The sequence below is a fragment of the Petaurus breviceps genome, unplaced genomic scaffold, assembly GCF_028583685.1.
Source record: "Petaurus breviceps papuanus isolate PSGF00001 unplaced genomic scaffold, PetGlider_PUasm1.0 38, whole genome shotgun sequence".
Classification (NCBI taxonomy): Eukaryota; Metazoa; Chordata; class Mammalia; order Diprotodontia; family Petauridae; genus Petaurus; species Petaurus breviceps.
Genome location: NW_027186304.1, coordinates 79,833,838 through 79,854,814, shown reverse-complemented (window position 1 = coordinate 79,854,814; position 20,977 = coordinate 79,833,838). Strand labels below are relative to the sequence as shown.

The 20,977-nt window shown below is 37.3% G+C and overlaps 1 protein-coding gene across 1 annotated transcript in view; it reads right to left on the bottom strand.

The window, feature by feature from the left end:
• Nucleotides 1-20,977, bottom strand: part of CUNH8orf34 (chromosome unknown C8orf34 homolog) — a 375,736-nt gene that overhangs the window by 129,401 nt on the left and 225,358 nt on the right. The window contains exon 8 of the mRNA XM_069100085.1: nucleotides 12,543-12,678. Coding sequence (XP_068956186.1) covers nucleotides 12,543-12,678 — 136 coding nt within the window. The remainder of the gene's footprint in view (nucleotides 1-12,542; nucleotides 12,679-20,977) is intronic.

The following is a 20,977-nucleotide window of genomic DNA, read 5'->3' as shown; positions in this document are numbered from 1 at the left end:
TCTATTTTAGACTGTACACTTGAGTAAGGCAGATGCAATGTACTTTGGTTACTACTCAGAACAATTCAATATTTATTATTATTATTATTATATTATATTTATTATATTATTATAAAACAATACTTATTAATATTTTATCCATATATATGTTACCCATAAACTATGCCACAGCTGTAGGTATGTATGAGGATGCTTTCAGTATGAAGAAGACCTTTGAAGTGAGACTTCTTTCTTAATTATCATATCAGTAATTAACTATGTCATGATTTAATATTTATTGTACCATCTACCTAATGATATTTTTTAACCAGAGATAAGGACTAGACCTGTGATTTCATTAGTATGGAGAATTCCTCTGACAAAGCACCTTCTTGGCAATATATAGCCTTAGAAAGTTGTCTAGGGCGGTGGTTCTCAAAGTACGGTCCAGGAATCCCTGGGAGTCCCTGACACTGTTTTAGAGGATGATGATGTCAGAACTATTTTCACAATAATATGAAAATATTTGAATTAGCTCTCTATATACATACATACATACATGCATGCATACATACATGCATACATGAAAGCTCCATAGTAGGAGTTCTCAATTTTTGAGCATTAAGGGGTCCTGAGATCAAAAAGCCTGAGAACCACTGAGATATTTGATGACTTGCTTAGGATATGACAGAAGTAGCATTTGAACCTAGGTCTTCCTGATTTTTTTTTATTTTTGGAAGGCAGGGCCATTGGGGTTAAGTGACTTGCCCTAGGTCACATGGCTAGTAAGTGTCAAGTGTATGAGGTCAGATTTGAACTCAGGTCCTCCTGACTTCAGGGCCAGTGCTCTACTCACTGTGCCACCTAGCCACCCCTGGTCTTCCTGATTTGAAGCCTAGTTTTCTACCCATAATGCCATGGCCCCCCTGGTAATAGTCTCATTAGGAAAAAAACTAATGATAGTTGTTAAAGGGATTATTTTTTCCATGTGTGTGAAGATGCCCCCCCCTCCATAAATCAGAATCAGCAGAGATTTCTTGAAAGACGTTTTCAAATACTATGAAATGGTCAAATGGATCAGTGATATCAATGATTTTGGAGTTCCCTCAGTGATGCAGATTACAACCCATCTAATACCTATCTGACCTGTGAAACTATGTGTCTTGTCCTTCCATAATTTTGCTATAGGGGACTGACTGAATGTGCAGGAGGTTTTCCTTGCTTTCTTCTGGCATTTGGAAGGTTATCAGTGAAGCACAATAGCTGTTCCACCATCCATGTCCCTCAACATGTTACCAGCCTGTATCCTCTACATATACACATATCCCTATTGGTATCCTTTAATTCTGGTTTTCAGAGTTCCTCAGTGGTTATTTGTTACAGTCTTCTTATACCTGCTATGCTTCTTTCCATTGTACTTTGAATACTTATTTAAATTCTTTTGGGACTATTAGAGTCCTTACCTCACTTTTCTACATTAATGTAAGTAAAATGATGATATTAAGAAGATGATGGGCCTTTCTTTCCATCAGAAGGTTGGGGTCATGAAGTAAGGTTTGTGTAGCCTGCTCCCTTCCCTTCTACCATTCCAGTCTGGACCAACCTCATTGAAAGATATAACAATAGAAATAACCATTGGTAGTGACATTCTTATTATAAACCAGTTATATGGAAATATTTAGGTATGACAGTTAAATAATCCAGAGGAGACCTCCAGGACACTGATTGGACCCCCTTTGGTGAACTTATGGGAAAACATGGACAAAGCCTGCATAAAATGGCAGGCATGAATCAGTTGTAATCTCTGTTGCTGGAGGGAACTTCCAAATCGACAAGATCAGAGATGTATTTGACTACAAACATGTGTTTCTTTACTCTTATTTTTCTTGGTAATATTTTATTTCCAGCACATAACTCAGAGCTACATCTAGGGCAGAGCTTTGCCTTTGGATGCCAAAATTCAAAGGACTCTGAAAATACACAAGGGCGTTCAGTAGCAACTCCATGTTATCTCAGAGTACACTTCCACTCCCATGCATACAACACTCCCCACTTTGCTCCTTGTACCTCATGCAACACATTTCTTATATAATTACTAACATTATACAAGGAAAGTTAGTTTATTTAGAAAATAAAAAGAGTCAGGTAATGTTCTTTTCTTAATACGACCTCAGTTAACTCCCTTAGTGTTTATCTTCATGGGAGCATAGAATTTAGAGCTGGCAAGTTCCTTGGAGATCATTGTCTAATGCCTTCATTTTATGGGTTAGGAAACTGAGGCCAAAAGAAGTAAAATAACTTATATAGTGACAGAGCCAGGATCTGAGTTTAAAATTTTATAATTCTAAATCTAGTGCTTTATCTGCAACTCTCTTGCCACCTCCTCTGGAGCTAGTCTAAATCTTTGTTCTTTTTTTAAATTTAATTTAATTTTTTTTTGAGCTAGTCTAATTCTAATGATGATGATAATAATAATAATGATAATGGCATTTACATAGAACTTTAAGATCTGCAAAGCCCTTTACAAATATTATAACATATTCACACAATCCTATAGAGTAAGTTTTATTATTATTCCCATCTTACAGATGAAGAAACTGAGACAGACAAAGGTTAAAGGACTTGCCTAGGGTTACACAGCTAGTCAGATATCTAAAGGATGGATCTGAACTTAGATCTTCCTGACTCCAGGTCTAGAAGTGTATCTACTGTGCCACCATCCTGCCTATTTCAAAGAAAAGAAATAGATTTGTAGAGATTAAGTAATTTGCACAATGATATATAGTAAATTAATGGCAGATCTCAGTATAGAACTCAGGTCTCTTGACTCTCAGTCCACTGGAAGTAGACTTTCCAAATTATCACACTGCCTCTCAATGATTGTTCCTTGATAGTTTCTAAATAGTCTCATCAATTTAATATTTATATGACTGTTGGGGTACTTGAAATCAGATCAATCAGAAAATAAGTTGGGTACAACATATATCTATATCATGTACTCTTTTCCAATCAATTTCATTCCATATAATTATATCAAATATAGTCTTGAGTAAATTTGAGAAATTTTAAAGCTTTTTTTTATTCTGAATTATATTAAATGTCTCATTACAACAGGGAGATAACCTTAGGTTCTCAAAGCCTATGACAGTTGAATGAATATAGCAATTGAATCAATGAGGTCCAGAAGAAAGGAATTTTGATCTACCAGAATGTAAACTTCAAAGTAAGGTCCTATATATCAATCAAAATATTTATTGCAGCACTTTTGTAAGAGCAAAGAACTGGAAAATAAATAGATGTTCATTGATTAGGGTGAGGGTAGGTGATTAAACAGACTGTAGCATATGAAATTACAGGAATATTCCTATAAATTACTGTGATAATTACTATAAGAAATTAAGGATATGAAGAATACAGAGTTGCCTGGGTAGACAGATGGATAAACTAATGAAAAGTAAATTAAGCAGAACCAGGAAGACAAAATAACAAAGACCAGAGCCATTTGAAATTAAAGAAAAAGAAACAAAAACAAAGCTGACAGAACTATAATTAAAATGAATAAACTAAGCCCTGAAGAATGACTGAGAAAATGTATCTCTGTCCCTTCTTTGGAGAAGTAGAGCACTATGGATTTAACAGTACATATACCATCAGACTAAACTGATATTTTGGTGAGTTTAACAGAACTACCCTAAAACTTTCTCTTTTCATTGTTATAAGGTTTAGGTAATAGGACCAACATTCCCTTGACTCAGGTCAGGTTCTTTCTTTCACCCACAACATAGTGTGGCTTTACCTAAAAATATGACAAAGATCCTTCAGGACTTGATTATTCCGTGTGTGTGGCCCCAATTTTCTGGTCATTTAAGGGCATAAAAAGCCCCAGCCTGGAATCTAGACCCCTTAGACTAGGTCAATATCTGAAGCCTGCAACAGTGATATTTTCCTTCTTGAGGCACCACCAGACATGTTTCCATATGGAGAAAAGGGGTACAACTTATAAAGAGGCTCAGCACTCCTGCATCCTTGTTGCATATCTTTACTGTTAGGTCCAAGTCACCTTTCTTGTGCTAAATGTTCAAAGACTTGTGAGTAGCTCATTTCTTCCCAACTTCGAAGCTTAACTGAGAGAGTGCTGTCATTACAGTCATGCAGCTAGCAATAAGGGGTGGTATTGTGGGGAAGGGAAGAGGGAAAGATGTCTTTGGTAATAATACAAAAAAAAAGATAATATTTTTTTCAAAAGAATTTAAATTTTATGAGGACAAAAGGGGCCCTCATAAAATTTACTGTCTAGTTTCCCTACACTCAAGCACTATATTCTACATGATTGAAAAAGTCAGGATTTATTAAGCAGCTAATATAACCCAATTTACTTTGGAGTTCATAGATTGGACAATAGGTCCGTGCCCTCCTAGCACAGAGTGAATGTAAATACTAAATAGTAACTGTTTATCTTTTGGCCAGGAACCCTGAGGGTCTTTCCCTCCCAGTTTGATTTTTTTAATTAATTATTATTATTTTTATTAAAAGGGCCATCCCTTGAGTAACCACTTAAAGAAGCCTATTCACTGAATGGGTGTTGCCTCACTCAAAGTGAGAACCTGAAAAAACCTTAGCCTAAATGGGCCAGGGTCTCCCATTGTATCCTGGGCCATCTACCGCTGGACTCGGATGACTCTGGAGGAGAAAGTGAGACTGGTGACCTTGCACAAACCTCCCTCACTCAAAGCAAAGTCAACTGCAAGTCCTGTCATCATCTCCCTGATGTCAGGGTCCTCTTCCAGAGCAAAGGACAAACCCAACAACATAAGCCAGGCAAATGACAGGGACTATGGGGGACAAAGTCAAAAGTGAAGCAGTCCCTGCCCTTAAGGAGCTCATCATTTTTTTTGAGGTTTTTTTTTTCCTTTGCTTTTTGGAAGAGGGAAGGCAGGGCAATTGGGGCTAAGTGATTTGCCCAAGGTCATACAACTAGTAAGTGTTAAGTATCTGAGGCTGGATTTGAATTCATATCTTCCTGACTCCAGGGCCAGTGCTCTATTCACTGGGCTACCTAGCAACCCCATGGGAGTTTATAGTTTATAGGTAGGAGGAAGTACAGGTAAATGTAGGGTGTGTAGGTCCACTTATAAACACATAAACCTAGATCCAATACCAAACAAAATTAAACCAGAGATTTCATAAAATGAAAGGACAGAAAGAAAGCATTCCAGGCATAGGAGATAGACAGAACAAAGGCACAAAGACTAGAGATGGAGAGTCATGTGTGAGAAGGCACACAATAAATATTAAAAAATGAATTGAATTAATTATCATAAGTGTTAAAGATGTGTGTGTTTATGTAAAACCTGGGAAAATGCAAAGATAAATTATATACAGATGAGAAGAATGTCATGAAGGATGGAAGGTAGGAAGACTATTGCATGTGTCAAACTTAATTTTTTCAAATTCTTAAAAAGCATTTTTTTGAAAAATGTAAACATAAAATATCTCTAGATATATGAATATCTATATATAGACTATCTATATATCTATGAATATCTGTCTATATACAAGATTTGAACTCAGGCCTTCCTGACCCCAAATCTAGTCCCCACTATGCCACTTAACTGCTTCAGAGTCTCACAGCTACTAGCAGGCAAATACAAGATTCTAATCCAAGACTTCTTATAAATTCTAGCCTTCTTTCCACTGCACTCAGTGCTCATTTAAAAGCTGGATGATTTAAGCTGGCTACCTGTCCTTCATTCAACATACTATCCCCAGAGAACATGCATGTTATTTTTACTACTTATCAGGTTATTCTGTAACTATAACAAAAATATTATATTGGGGATATGTGGCCACACTGGAGGAGAACAAAGTAGAAGTAGCTGATTATATATCACATGGAGGGGGAGACCAATTTGGAAGCAATGAGTGCTTTCTTAGGGCATTCTCATGCAGAACTTTCAAGCTTGTAGCACTGTATGTTTTCTATAATCCCATTTCTCTTTAAATCACATTCAACCCCTCTTTGTGCGCTACTGATGTTAAGCATGAATGAATTCGGCCCTTGCACCATTAAAAACAAAAAAGCTTCTTACTTGCTGGAATGCATTGGCAGGAGTCCACAGGAACAAGATTTAACTTCTGAGCATGGCAGCGGGTATGTGCAGCTAATGGGTGGTCTTTGTTGAAAAAGCTTATAAACTCCAATGTCTTGATTGTTCAGGGCCTTGGCATCATCATTTTTTACCTGCCTACTCAAGTATGTGCCAACAAATTTTTAAATGTTGAAGGAAGGTTGTATAGACACTCTTCATTTAAAACTTACAAATCACTGAATTTAACAGACCACAAAAACTTCCAGGATAATTGTGCGTATCATTGACCTACAAGCACTTTGCTCTCTGTTGAAATATCTTAGTATGACTCCTAGGCAACAGCTAAAATGTATTTTGCCCTGTTGGATCACCCTCCCCCAAGGGCTGTCACCCATTTTCCCCCAGTGAAGCATTTGGATTTAAATTACTGGAAGCTGTCAAAAACCAATTCAGTGGATTTCATGAATAACTTCAAATTCAGAAATATGTTAAACATATTCAGAGATTACAAGGACACACCAGTGTCTTTTACCAAACAAACCTAAAAAAAAATTGCTCTGCCTTCCAATCTAGTCTTCTACTGATGATCAGAGAGAAGGATCCTAAATAGAACTATTTTAAACTATTTAAATAGAACCATTTTTTTCCATTCTTATTCACTTTTATTGAGGAACCATGCTTTGTCCCACCTGCTAAATGATGTCACCCCTTTGTTTAAAAGACAGAAGATGCAGCCAAGCCTACACTGGGCTGAATCTTTCAGAAGCTAGTCCTGCTGTAGGACTGTTTTCCAGTTTGAAAACACTTAAGTTATACTCCATCTGCATTTATTCCCCTAGCTGTGTGTGAAACGTTTATGGGGAAAATGGTTCATTCTCCCAGCTGTATTTTAGTCAACAAATCTCTTTATATCCTTGAGATTTAACCCAATATTTTACTCATAAAACTTTATAGAGGAATTGGATGTGATCTAAATGTCTTTTTGCCAGATCTTTTGAAGGACGACTTTCCCAATTGAAATAACAGGGACTTCAAGTCACAAAAAGGTCACTAGTTGAAAGCATCAATACTATTAACAATGTCCATTTCCTACTAGATTCTGTATACAGAGTGTCCCCAAAGTCCTAGTGCAGTTTTGAGCTTATTAGCTTTAATAGCTTGAAACTGCACCAAGACTGAGGACTCCCTGTGTCATATTAGGATCCTTGCTGAGATGCTTAATAAAAACTTGAGATTTTAGCAAAAAGTTCCAGAGGCATCTTATACAATCGAACCTTTCCAGTTTTTCTTAAGTAGTTCACACCTTTTGTGAAGGTTAGTTTTACATATTTGGGGAAAAAAGATAGAGGAAAATCAAAATCTATAGATCAGGTTGCTTACTTGAACATCTGTAGTGATCCACATAGAAACTCTAAATATCACTTTAATTTATTGTTTCTAAATAATAACATAATTAATGCTGAGCATCTTGAAGCTGTGTTATTAGTGTTTCCATAGCATAGCATTTATTCTTAGCCATTTTTTCCCTCATCTTTATAACACAATGGGAAACCTTGTGTTTACTTATCTGTGTATTTCCTACCTTCCTCCTCCCTCCCTACCCCCAGGATAATAAAAGCCCTTCAAGGTCATGAACTGGTACTTTTTTGTCTTTGTATCCCCTGATGCACAGTAGGTGTTGAAAATGCTTATCCTATTGAATTAAACTGCACCTTGTTTCTCTGGTAATGTAACTGACTGCACAGTAAAGCTTGGCAGCTAGGCTGTTCCTGAGAGTGAAAGCAGAAGATTCTTTTCTATGCCCAGGTTAACTAAGCCCAGGTGAAGGACAGAACCATAGATGAAGAACGAATGAGGATAATCTTCCTTTCTTCATCCCAGAAAAATTATGTTCTGGGGGCAGGTAGGTGGCACAGTGAATAGAGTATTGGCCCTGGAGTCAGGAAAACCTGAGTTCAACTTTGGCCTCAGACACTTGACATTTACTAGCTATGTGACCATGGACAAGTCATTTAATGCCAATTGCCTTGACTTCACCCCACAAAAAAGAAAAAAAGAAAAGAAAAATTGTGTTCCCCCGAGTAATGTAAACAATCAGATCCCCAGGTTATTAAAATTATTTAAATCTGCTGGTGCAAATAGTAATTTGAGTAGAACATCAGCACTATTTTTGGGGGATGACTTATTGGGAAGTGGTCAGGATGAAGGAATAAAGCTGAGTGTGGTTGGTGTATACTTGAAAGTCCTGCTACCTGAGGGCCTGAGGCTGGTGGATTTCTCAAGCTCCAGAGTTTAGAGCTGGAGTAGGCTAAGCTCTGTCAGATGACCACACAATTGATGTTTGTTCTTTGTTCTCAAAGAGGACCATGACATCAGTGAGGTGATCTAAATGTCCATTTGCCAGCTCTTTTGAAGGGTGACTTTGTCAATTGAAATAACAAAGACTTCAAGTGAAAAAAAAAAGTCACCAGTAAAAAGCATCAGTGCTTTTAGGGATTTCCATTTCCTACCAGATTCTGTATATGGAGTGTCCCCAAATCCTAGTACAGTTTTAAACATATTAGCTTTAATAGTCTGAAACTCCACTAAGACTTTGGGGACCCTCTATAACATATTAGGATCCTTGCTGATCATCTGCTTAATAAAAACTTAGATTTTAGCAAAAAGTTCTTCTCAGCTTTTTTTAAGTAGTCCACACCTTTTGTGAAGGCTAGTTTTAGATGTTTGGAAAAAAGATTGAGGAAAATAAAAATCTATAGATCAGGTTTCATTCCTAACTTGAAGCTTTCTAGCCACAGCACCTCTATAAGTCTACCAAGGGGTGATGATTTCTTTTAGCAGAGATATCACTTATACTGACACAATGATGAAACTTTGAAATAAGGAAGTGAAATGATCCCATATGTCATGTTATTAGTGGCTTCACTGACAAGAGGGGGAGCTTGCCCTGAGATAAATAGTTCATAAATGACAGCTGTAACTCAGTGGTAACACTTTGGTACAGTTTCCATATTAGAATAGATACTTAGCTAAAATACCAATACAAATGTTAGGTGCAAGGAAATAGAAGAAACAAAATTGAGGAAAAGTAATTAGTGAGAAAATCCCTGGATGTTAGTAGAAGAAATCTAGACTGATAATTTTAAGAATTTATATACATTCTGGGGGCGGCCAGGTAGCACAGCGAGTAAGAGCACCGGCTCCAGTGTTGAGAAGACCTAGAGATCGAATCCGGGGCTCAGACACTTAGCACCCACCCAGAAATAACTGGCCGTGTAACCTTGAGCAAGTTACTTAACCCCAATTGCTTAGGGGCAGCCAGGTGGCTCAGCGAGTAAGAGCACTGGCTCCAGTGTTGGGACGACCTGGAGATCGAATCCCGGGCTCAGAAACTCAGCACCACACCCAGAAATAACTGGCCGTGTAACCTTGAGCAAGTTACTTAACCCTGGTTGCTAAAAAAAAAAAAAAAAAGAATTTATATACATTCTAATTCTGCTAAGAACACAGGTCAAATCCCATGACTATAAAATCTTGTAGGAGAAAACAATCCTAAATGCTTTAAATCCACTTATTCAAGCAATTTTTGGTAGAACATAATTCTAGGAGAATAAAGAATGGACAGTCTCTTAATCAACACTGTAATGACAAAATAAGTAAAAATGTACCACTATGTAAATGGGAAGAACCTGGAAAAAAATGAAATACTATGCAATTATAATGAAAATTCAAGATCTTGTAGAAGACAGGAAAAAATTCATCTGTAGGGGGCAACAGGTGTGAAGCAACCCATTGCTGACATACCTGGTGGATATATCAGTTAATTTTGTGGAAACCCTTCCCCTCTTAGCCCTTCTCCCCAACTTTGTTTATTTCGTTGGTAATAAGGAATAGCTCCCTCTGGAGGGCAAAGGAGGTTGGTGTACAAGTTAGCTGGGCATTTATCAATGTGGCTACTTACTACCCATCTGATGGACAATATTGGGCAAGTCATCTAAGGGCTCACTGCCTTACAGGGTTTCAGGTTCCTGCTCTGTAAAATTAAAATTAAACAAATGAACTGCTGAGAAGACTAAAATTATCCATACTACTCATTTTACAGATGAGGAACCTTATAGGCAGGTAGAGCAATTTAAGCAGGGAATGGTGACCCTTGAAACCAATTCAATTCTCATTTTTTAAAAAAATTGAACAAAACAAAACAGGAGCCAAGATACATTTGGGAATAGGAACTGAATCTTCTCTAAATTGTTGAGTTTTGAGACTCCAACATTTGTGAGCTTTCCATGATTTGTTGATGCTGATTGTGAGTGAACTGATATATTTTTTAACCTCCCCCAGGGCCTACTACAATTATAAATGCTCACGGAATATTTGTTGACTCACAATGTCAGGCTTTAAAGACTTAGAATTTTTGTCCTTTTTGTAGGATCTGGGCTTTCTAACCAGCATGTTAACAAGCATCTGTGTGTTGCAAAGTTATCATTAGTAGATAGGCCCCTAGTATTCCCTTTAATTCATTAAACAATAGCTCTTCCCGGGTAGGTCTGCCTCATAGAGGCTATTTATGTTACCCAAATCTCTCTTCCTTAATTCTAAATAATCCATGCCCTTCTCTTTCTTCCTACAGGAAAATCTAAGTTCAGAGCTCACTTTAGATTGAGGGGGTCTGACCCCTTCCATCCAAACTGCTCTGTAGAGCTGGATTAAGGGTGGCAGCCTTCTCTCCTACTTGACTCCCAGGAATCAAGCTAATTATTTTCAAAGACCTCCTGGTACAAAGCACCCTATACCTACCAAAGCTATATAGTGTTTTCCTTAATACACACACACACACACACACACACACACACACACACACACACAGACACACACAGACACAGACCCCATACCTTACCTCAATGTACCTTGAAAATTCCTAGATGAACTACAGGAAAAAAAAGGAAATAATAAATGGAGTGCTGCATTCCTGAATCATCCCCTAAATATGACCTGACAAAGGAAAATCTCAGTGAGTTGCAGCCCAGAAATGCCACTTTCCTGGAACGATCCTCTCATCCTGGATATTGCCTTGAGTTGGCATCCCAGTGAATAATCCCAGGGTATAAATCAGTGCTTTTCTTGGCCCTCATATCTTCACAGATGTCCTTTATATTCCTCTAAGTAACTATTAATCAACTCTAAAGGGGCACAGAGTAGAAAATTTTGACTTGATTTCCCCAAAGGTCTCTCCCACCCCCCAACACACACACACACACACACAGAGACACACACACTCTTTACTTTCATTGGATTTAATCCCCTCTCAAACTGCACAATGGAACAGCCAGAGGTAAAGACAAGGAGATAAAACCAGCAGGCCTTGGTATTGTGCTTGCTAATCTGCACCATTTACATAAGGGTTAGAGGGCCAGTTTTGTCATTTAAACAGGCTTAAAAGCCCCTTTGCAAATGAGATTTAGGCTCTACAAAAGCTTGAATTCTAGGAACTGCCAGGAGCTTCAGCAAGCCTTGCTGTGGGGAGTTGACTTGACTAAAGTAAGACCTGGCTACTTGTTTGGCCCCCCTACAATCTATGCAAAAATTGCTCCCAGCAGCCCAAACCCAAGGGGGAGCAAAGTGATTAAATTCTTTTCAAGAGGTAAGGAAGGTAAGGAAGGTGTAACAAAGCAGTTAACAGCATCCTAATAATAGAATCCTGAAAGGTCCTGACTCTTCCCTTGTGCCCTTGCCTTAACCTTGGTTTTGAACTTTTAAAATTCAGAAACAGGCCTTGCAAATCTCCAGAAGCTCAGTCCTCTAATGAAATGCAGAGACCAAAGGGCTTAAAATAGCTGGGAAGTCAGGAGCAGGCTGATCTAACCTCTGAGGTTCACTGCGGGTGTGAGTGGCATCAGATAAAAGGGTAAACTCCAGAAGGGACTCTATTGCCAAAGAAAGAACTAGAAGCAAACTTGTTTTCCTCTAATCTTGAGGTTCTTGACCTCTTCTTGTGTGTGTAATAGACCCCTTTGGCAGTCTGGTGAAGCTTGGGGACCCTTTCTCAGAATATTTTAGGTATGCATAAAATAAAATGCATAGGAGCACAAGGAAACCAATTATCTTGATATATGATTAAGTCAGTTATCAAAATAATATTTTACTAGCCCACAGACCCCAAAGAAAGAACCCCTGCTCTAACTGAAGAGGTACCTTTCTGTCCCTTACCGTACAAAAACAAATGTTTTTAAGCCAGACTTTTCATTTTATTGGTATAGATAGGGTGAACTCTCAATGAGGAGACTCCATTTACCAATGCAGATTGTTGTTGACCATGGTCATACAGCCAACATATTTCAGAGAACTTGAACCCAGGTCTTCAGGAGTCAGAGACCAATTTGCTGTCTGCCTACTATGTTGTGCTGCCTCTCCACAGAAGCATCCTGGGAACACCAATAAGTATCTGTTAATAATTAACACATGTTATTCTTTTACCTGGCACACCTGGAGCAGATGTTCAGTGTGACCTTTGCCTGGGGTTCAGGAAGATGAGCTGTTCGAGTGGGGTTAAATTTGCTCCCAGAAGGCATTAGGGTAGTTACTCCTTCCATTCTCAAATCATCTAGGTCCTCTGTAACAACATAAATGATTACAGATTCCAAGTTACAAAAGGAAAAAAAGAAAACCAGTTGTAACAATGGGACATTTTTGCCCTACAGCTATTAAGGAGAAAGCAAAAAAAAAAAAAAAAGAATCATTCTCTTAGTATGAATTAACCAACTGTGTGAGAAGGCATTCTGTAAAATGTAATTTTGTAAGTTTTTTTTTTCTTTATGCAGCATTCTTACCTTATTTTTCAATATCTGTTAAAATTGTTTATTGGTAGAAAAATTTCACTAAGAGGAGATTGAGATGAGGAGAGAGACATGATAACCATTTTCAGATATCCAAAGGGTTGTCATGTGGAAGACGATTACACTTATTCTTTGTAGAGTAATAGAGTTGAAATAGTGCAGCAAGTAGAAAACATAGTGAAAACTTGTTCATGTAATAGATGATTACCTGAGGTCCCTTTCAATTAGGTATCTGTGGTACTGTGAGCCTGTGAACTCCAATGGAGGGAGAGAAGTCATGGGAAGAGAGATTTCTGGCCCAAAGTAAGATTTTTATTTCTAATAATTAAACTGAACTGAAAAAAGAGTGAGCTGTATTATTAGATTATGAGCTTGTTTCTTGAGCAGTTCAATCAATGGTTTGATGACCACTCCTCAGAAGATGAGAATCCTGTACCCAAGGTGAAGTTAGAAAAGATGACATTTAAGCTTTTTTCCACTTCTAACATAATATCATGCAATGAAATTCATTTCGGGTGGAAAGTGCCCCATTTCAAAGAGAAAACCATACCATCGTCTGTTTGCTAGGATAATATCAGTGCAAAGTAAAGAGCTTTACAATGAGTTTGTTCAGTTGTGTTTGGGGAGCAGATGAAAATATTATTTTACCCAGAAAAAAACATTGGTACCATTCTTCACTATATGCATTCAATGGGTATTTAGTATATAAAACACCTTCCTAGGCTTTAATGGTGATGGTAAATATAATTGCACTGCAAATGCAATTGGACTGGATACTTTCTAAGACACTTATTGGCAAATCCCGTGATTCAGTGAAATAATGTTCTCCATTCTGGTCAAGATCTAGAATGACTCTGGGAACCATTGTTTAGCTTAAAAACAAAACTAAAACAGACAGAACTCTAACATTGGTTGTTTTTATTCAGTTGTTTTCAGTTGTTTCTGACTCTTCATGACCCCATTTGGGATTTTCTTGGCAAAGATGCTGAAGCTGTTTGCCATTTCCTTTTCCATCTCATTTTACAGATAAAGAAACTGAAATGAACAGAATTGAGTGACCTGCCCAGGGTTACACAGCTAGTTACACAGTTACAAGTGTCTGAGCTCAGACTTGTACTCAGAATGATGACTTCCTGACTCCAAGCCTGCCAGTCTCTCCACTATTACCACCTCGCTTCCCTATTGTACAACATGCTTGACTTAAAATAAGGAAAAGACCTGGGTTTGAAAACTACCTCTGTCATTCACTGGCTGTGGCATTAGTGATGAGTTATATAACTTTGAAATTTGGTTCTTTCCTCTGTAACATGGGAATTAAGGTGACCTGTAATACTCATCTCTAATGGTGGTTGTGAGACCTGAGTGAGATAATCTATGTTAAATATTTAAGTATTTTGGAAACCTTACAACTATCTGTCAGTTATCGGTTTTAAAGAAGGCCTGCACCTCCATTTTAGTCACTTTTGCTTTTTGTTATATATTGATAAATGTTTCTTCCTGCTTATTCCCATTATCCACTTTGTCATTGCTTTCTGTGTGATATTCATCTTCATTTCTTCTGAGACTGCCTCATGTTACAAACCCAGTGGGATACTGGTATAAAAAAGATGGACATTTATTTCTAGGAGAAATTTGCTGACACTATAATAACTTTGCAAGTTTCCAATGGTAATCCAGCCTGCTTACCTCCTGGAGCCACCTCATTGTCTATTGCACTTGGTAAGTTGTAGAGAGGTTTTTGTTGAATGGTAAAGTTGCAAATCAGACTTCAAGGGGATTATCAGAGAGAGAGAGCAAAGAGGAAGTAGAGTTATCAAGTGCAGATGGCTTTTTCGAGGAGTTTAACTGAGGAGAGTTATGGAGTGATAGTTATTGGACATAGTATGATCCAAAGAGGTTAGGAGATATACGCTAGACCGAAATGTTTACCGCTGTAATGGTGGTAATCAAGAGCAGAGTTAATGTTGAAGAGTGATGTGGTATGGCTTTTAAGGTCCTCTAGATGGTCCTGTTTGTGGATACCCTGGTGTTGATTGCATCAAATCTGAGAAAATTTCAATGTCTCCTCTCAGGGATAGTTAATCACTTAAAAGAGGTTGGCCTAACTACCCAGGGAGGAAAAGCCATGTGATTTAAGAATGTCTGTTGCCAGATTATGATATGAATTTGGATGAGCAATCTATGTAGATTTTGTCCATCAACTTCTTCAAAGTTACCAATGCATTTTAAATAGCCAGATCTAAGAGTCTTTTTTTCAGTACTCTTCCTTCTTGCTATTTCTGTATCATTTGATATTGCTGATCAGCTCTTCTGGGATATTTTCTACTATTTGGGTTTTTATGACTCTTCTCTTTCTTGAGTCTTCCTCCCACTCTGTCATTCTGTAATGTGGTTTCTTGAGACTAGACCCTAGAGGTCTAGAAAGTAAAAGCAATCTTGAAGTCTCTTCATAATTGGACTCGTTATCACACATTTATTAAAGCAACTACTATGTTCAAGAAACTCTCTGTTCTCTAAGATTAGAAGTTGTAGAATCCCATATCAGAAATAACAATTAAATCACATGTCAAAATACACATATGCATATTTATACATATGTATATATGTGTATGTATATGCATGTACTCAATTTATCATATGTATATGATAAATGTTAACTTTGTTTTATAACTTTAAGTATCTGTCCCAAGGAAGGGTGGTTTAGATTTAGAGATTTAAATACAAAAATGAAATAGTGGCTCTCCACAAGAAGCTTATATCTCATTAGCATACCTCTCATTTCTCTAACTTATACAAAACTTTAATAGTGTATGAAGTTCTAGCCCCCAAACCACACAAAAGATAACAGAAAGCTGAAAAAGTTCCCTGAAAAGGTGACTAACATGAGCAAATGTGTTGGTGTTACATTCTGAAAAAGGGTAGAGTGAGGACACAAGGGGACAATCATTAACAATAGGAGGGAAAGAGATGATTTCATATAGTGGTTGGCTCTTGTTTGATAAACAAATGAAGAGGGAAAGTGTGAGCAAAAATAAGAATGCAGAGAAATAGAGGACATATTTGGGGAACAAAACTTAATCCACTTTGGTTACAATATAGAGTATTTGGGGGGAGAAATTGACATGAGGCTAGAAAGGTTCTTAAACTTATGGCAGATGAGGTAAGGGACAAGTGGCAGAAATATGCAAAACAGTTTAGTGGATAGTCTAAAAGTCTCTTGTAGTAGCATGGACAAATAATAATGAGGCTTATTTTGGGATTGAGGTAGGGTGAATAGAGAGGAGAGACAGATATGAGAAATGTTCCAAAGGTAGAATTAACTAGTTTGGATATGAGGCGTAAGGGAGAAGGAAGAGTGAAACTTCATATTAAGGTTTAAAAAATAGTTGATCAGTTTAATGGTAATGCCAATAGTAAGAGTGAAATTAAATGGAGCCCCAGATTTAGGAGGATGTTGATTTGGTATATGTTGAATTTGAGGTGAGTTACCCAGGTAGAAAGATTCTGTGGAAGTGAGTCTGGAGCTTGGATTAGGAATGGAGATACAGATTTGAAAGTCATTTGAATTGAGTTGGTAGGTAAAATCATCATAATGGAAAAATTAATAATGGTCCTTATAGATGTTTCATTTGCCTTACAAATGTGAATGTTTCAGACAAGGCATTAGTCAATCAACAAGCTTTTTTACTTACTTTGTGCAAGGCACTGTACAAAGCTTTGCAGACACAAAGAAAGGCAAAAACATAGTCTCTGACCTCAAGGAGGTCACATTCTAATGGCACACATAATATCAGAATTACCAAACATACAAGTTACATAGTGCAGTAAATAGAGCACTGAGTCTGGAATCAGGAAAACTCATCTTCATGAGTTCAAATACTGTCTCATAGACTCACTAATTGTGTGATCCTGGTCAGGTCATGTAACCCTATTTGCCTTAGTTTCGTCAGCTGTAAAAATGAGCTGGAGAAGGAAATGGCAATATATCCCAGTATATTTTTTTTAAGAGCAATTGGGGTTAAGTAACTTGCTCAAGGTTACACGGCCAGTTATTTCTGGGTGTGGTGCTAAGTATCAGAGCCTGGATTCAATCCCAGTTAATCCCGACTCTGGGGCCAGTGCTCTTACTCGCTATGCTACCTGGCCGCCCCTCCAGTATCTTTTCCAAGAAAGCCCCAAATGGGTGTTGTGAGGAGTCAGACACAACTGAACAACAACAAACAAAAGTGAAAAGACATATAGAAGGGATGTGGAGTATCATGTATGAGGAATAAAAAGAAGACTGAGGTGCCTAGATTGTAGATTATGTGGAGAGGAATAAAGTATAAAAAGACCGGGAAGATAGGAAGGAGTCAGATGGTGAAGGTCTTATATTTCATCTCACATGTAATAAGAAACCCCTGAAGTCTAGAGTTTATTGAGTAGTGGAGTGACATAGTAAGACCTTCACTTTTAGAAGACCAACTTAAAAGCAAAGTGAAGGATTGAATAGAGTAAGGAGAGACCTGAGGGAGGGAAACCAACCAGGAGTCACTGTCTCAACAGACCAGTTTTGCAGTGATGGTATCCTATACCAAGATGGTGGCAGTAGAAGTGTCTCTTTATATTATTGTGTAAAAAAAAACCATGACCCCTAATTTTTTTCTGCTTTACCACCAAGTAGAATGACCTTCAGACTAGGAATGATAGAATAAAAATAACAAGCATGCTTTTGACATCTTTATCTAGTTATTTATAAAAATATTGAATAGGAAAAAAATTGAACAGAGAGCCCTGTTCATACCAGTCCAGCAATTAGCACTCTTTGGATATTGTTTTTTACCTACTTACAAAGTCATCTACTCAAACTGTCATTAGTCTCGTATTTCTTCATCTGAGAATATCATGAGTTTTAAAAATACCTTGTTGCATATCTCTTTGGCATTTTCTTGATTATGTTAATCTTCCTTTTTTTGAAGAAATGAGATCAGTTTCATATGACTTCTAAGTAAATTCATTTTTGAGAGTTTTTTATCTTTCTTGAGCTATTTTTCTCTTTTATAGTTTCATGCAATGGAATCATACCTCTCATTTCTCAGAATCTTCTGAAATCTAAAATCACTTTCTCCCATAGTTTTTGTCATTTCTATTTCACATACCAATTTTTGATCAGAATGTTTCTTTCTATCTAAATCTTATATAGAATGTCATCATCACCAAGGCATTCCATTAATCTACCAGATAATATGATTTCAGTGTAAAAAGATTCTAACAGGTGTCAAAATATTTAAAGCTGCCATCATTACCAAATACTGATCTGCTAATTTTGTGATTTGTTTTGGAAGAGCATTATCCATATGTACTTCCTGAAGTTCTCTTTCATCTACTGAATGACCATTTATCAGCAAAATTGTAGGAGGGAATGAATGCGTTATATGTCTAAGAGTTCTTCTTCTTCTAAAATGACAGGATTCTAAATGCAGGTTCACACCCAGTGACAAAACTTGTGTTTTTCTATCCTCACTGAAATGCCATCCATCACTGTTTATCCTCTTATTTTTAGATTTCTGGATCATCTTCCCCTTATTTCAAACAGCTTCTTCAGATAAGGATATCTTTTCATTGCTATGTGACAGTCAAGAATCCCATTTCACCACATAGACAATATGGATCTATAAGTGTTATCCTTAGTCCCTTTCATTATTGTTGTCTCCTAGGATTTATTAGTTACTTTTTCACTGTTTTTTTTTTTTTGCGGTGTACACATTACCCTCAACAGAAACTAGTTTTATAGTATAATCTCTTAAGACAGAAATTAATACTGTTTTTGAAATTTAGACACTCTGATGATGCTGCCACATTCTTTTTCAACCTTCAGGAAAATCTTAACTGGAACAAATGTCTCTCTTGTGTTCAGATGAATATAATGACTTTGTGTCCCCACAAAGCTTCAGAGTTGAGTGAAGACTGACAGGAAAAGCTGAAGACAAGAATAAATTATAAAAGGACCTAAGCTGAATGTCAGCAGAGAAATTGGGGAAATGGCACACTTCCAGGGGATCTTGTGCATTTTTCCTCTCCTGCTGATTTGGGGGTGAGGAGGAATAGTAAGAGCTGTAGTTTTGTATGCCCTGTAGGAAAAAAAAAATCCCCACCACTGACTCTCACTTGCTGGTGTGAATCAGGACAGAGATGGGAATTAAATGAGCTCACCTGAGGAAATGATGCTGCTCAAATAACCTTTGGAACTGGAGAACAAAAAGGCAGTCTGCTTATTGAGAAACTTTGCTGCTTTGGGAGAGACTAGTAGGATGTCCTGAACCATGCAACGATTGATGTGGATCTACCAAGAGTTTTTGTTGTGAGTGGAAAAAAAACTCCAAAGTGCAAAATTTGCCAGTGGCCCTGTAGGAGGGGCAGGGATGTGAACTGAAATTTCACCTTTTGGCTTCACCTTTCACATAGGGGGCTACTTCCTGAAAAGAAAAGGTTCATATATTCCAAAGGGATTGCCCACTTGAGTCATTCTTTTCTGTAATGCTGATTAAAGATTAATACATTAAAAAAAATCAATCAAAGGAGCACAAATACAGTTATTTAACAAATGGAAGAGCCAGAAAATAGAGTTGAGTTATAGGTATCTAGTGGAATTACCCACATGTTAAAAACTCCAGGCTGAGATAAATGTCAACTCCCACAAAGAGGCAATATTAAGGGGAGAAAGGCTCCTAGCTATCTGAGAGCCAGAGAGAGTTTGCCTACGACTCATTAGCCCTCTCTTATTGGATGGTATACCCAGAAAGCAAGAATGGGTCTTTTACTTACTGCTGAATAGGGCCAGAAACTGGTCAAGAACACCCCTGAGTAACTACATGACTATATATAGATATACATGCATGTGTATATATACAATATATATGTATTTCTATAAATGCACACACATGTATTATATTATTTGTGTGTATATATATGTTTTAATATGAGGACATATATAGAGTGATTCAGGCAACTAACGATAGATAAATACTATGATTTGATTTGTGCTGTCAGTTGGTCAACAAGGATTTATTAAGTACCTACTATATATCAGGCACTATGCTAAGTCCTGGGAGTATAAAGGCAAAACCATGTTCCCTGCCCTTAAGGATCTGACTTTCCAATGAGGGAAATAGCATGCAAACAACTACATACATACAAGATATGTACATTATAAATGGGAAGGAATCCCAGATGCATGGTGTACTAGCAATGAGAAGCACCAACAAAGCTCTTGTAGAAGGTGGGATCTGAACTATCCCATCTGATGGTTCATATAACTCAACTAATCTAATATCACTGGGCAATATATTACTATAAATATTATTCCTAATTTCTGTCCCTTGATAAATTCCTTTGGAAAAAAAGAATGAAGAAATACAGGATTATTTCAGTTTACAGAATGTAGCTTCTTGAAATTCCAGCATGAACTGCTGTGAAACCTGTCTCTTTTCCCCTTTCCTTTGTGGTGTATTCTAGCTAATAAACAGGAACTTGATTTACATTTGCCATCATTCACAAACCAGCCAAATACCATACAGTTTCCACTTTGTCATGAACTTTGGAAAAATCATGTCCCCCATTGTTCATTTTTGCTGAAATCCTTCTGCCATTGTCATTTACTTATATACTGAAAGCTGTAAAATATCTTCACTGTATCTGATAATTTACAAAACCCTTTCTAATTTTGTTCCACTTTCTCAGAACATAGGGTTGACTTCCTATGTTGGAAGTCCTTTTGTAGACCCTTGAAAGAGAATACAGTGTCATTAGTGCAAAATCATACACGTCACCAGGCACATTAATAACCTGCTATATGTGTAGACTACTTTGTTAGGAACTGAGAAAATTTGGTGGATATTTTGTCTTTTACATGTCAATTGTTCTTGACTAGTTCTCAATAACTGATCTATAAAATGTTGACTTTCATGCCTCCTACCTATTCTTTATCAGAATTAAATCCTAGATTTAATCCAGAATCCCAAATTCAGTATATGAACTTATATAGTGGAGTAAGCACTGAAGTTGGAATCTGATAGACTAGGGTTCAAGTCAGTCTCT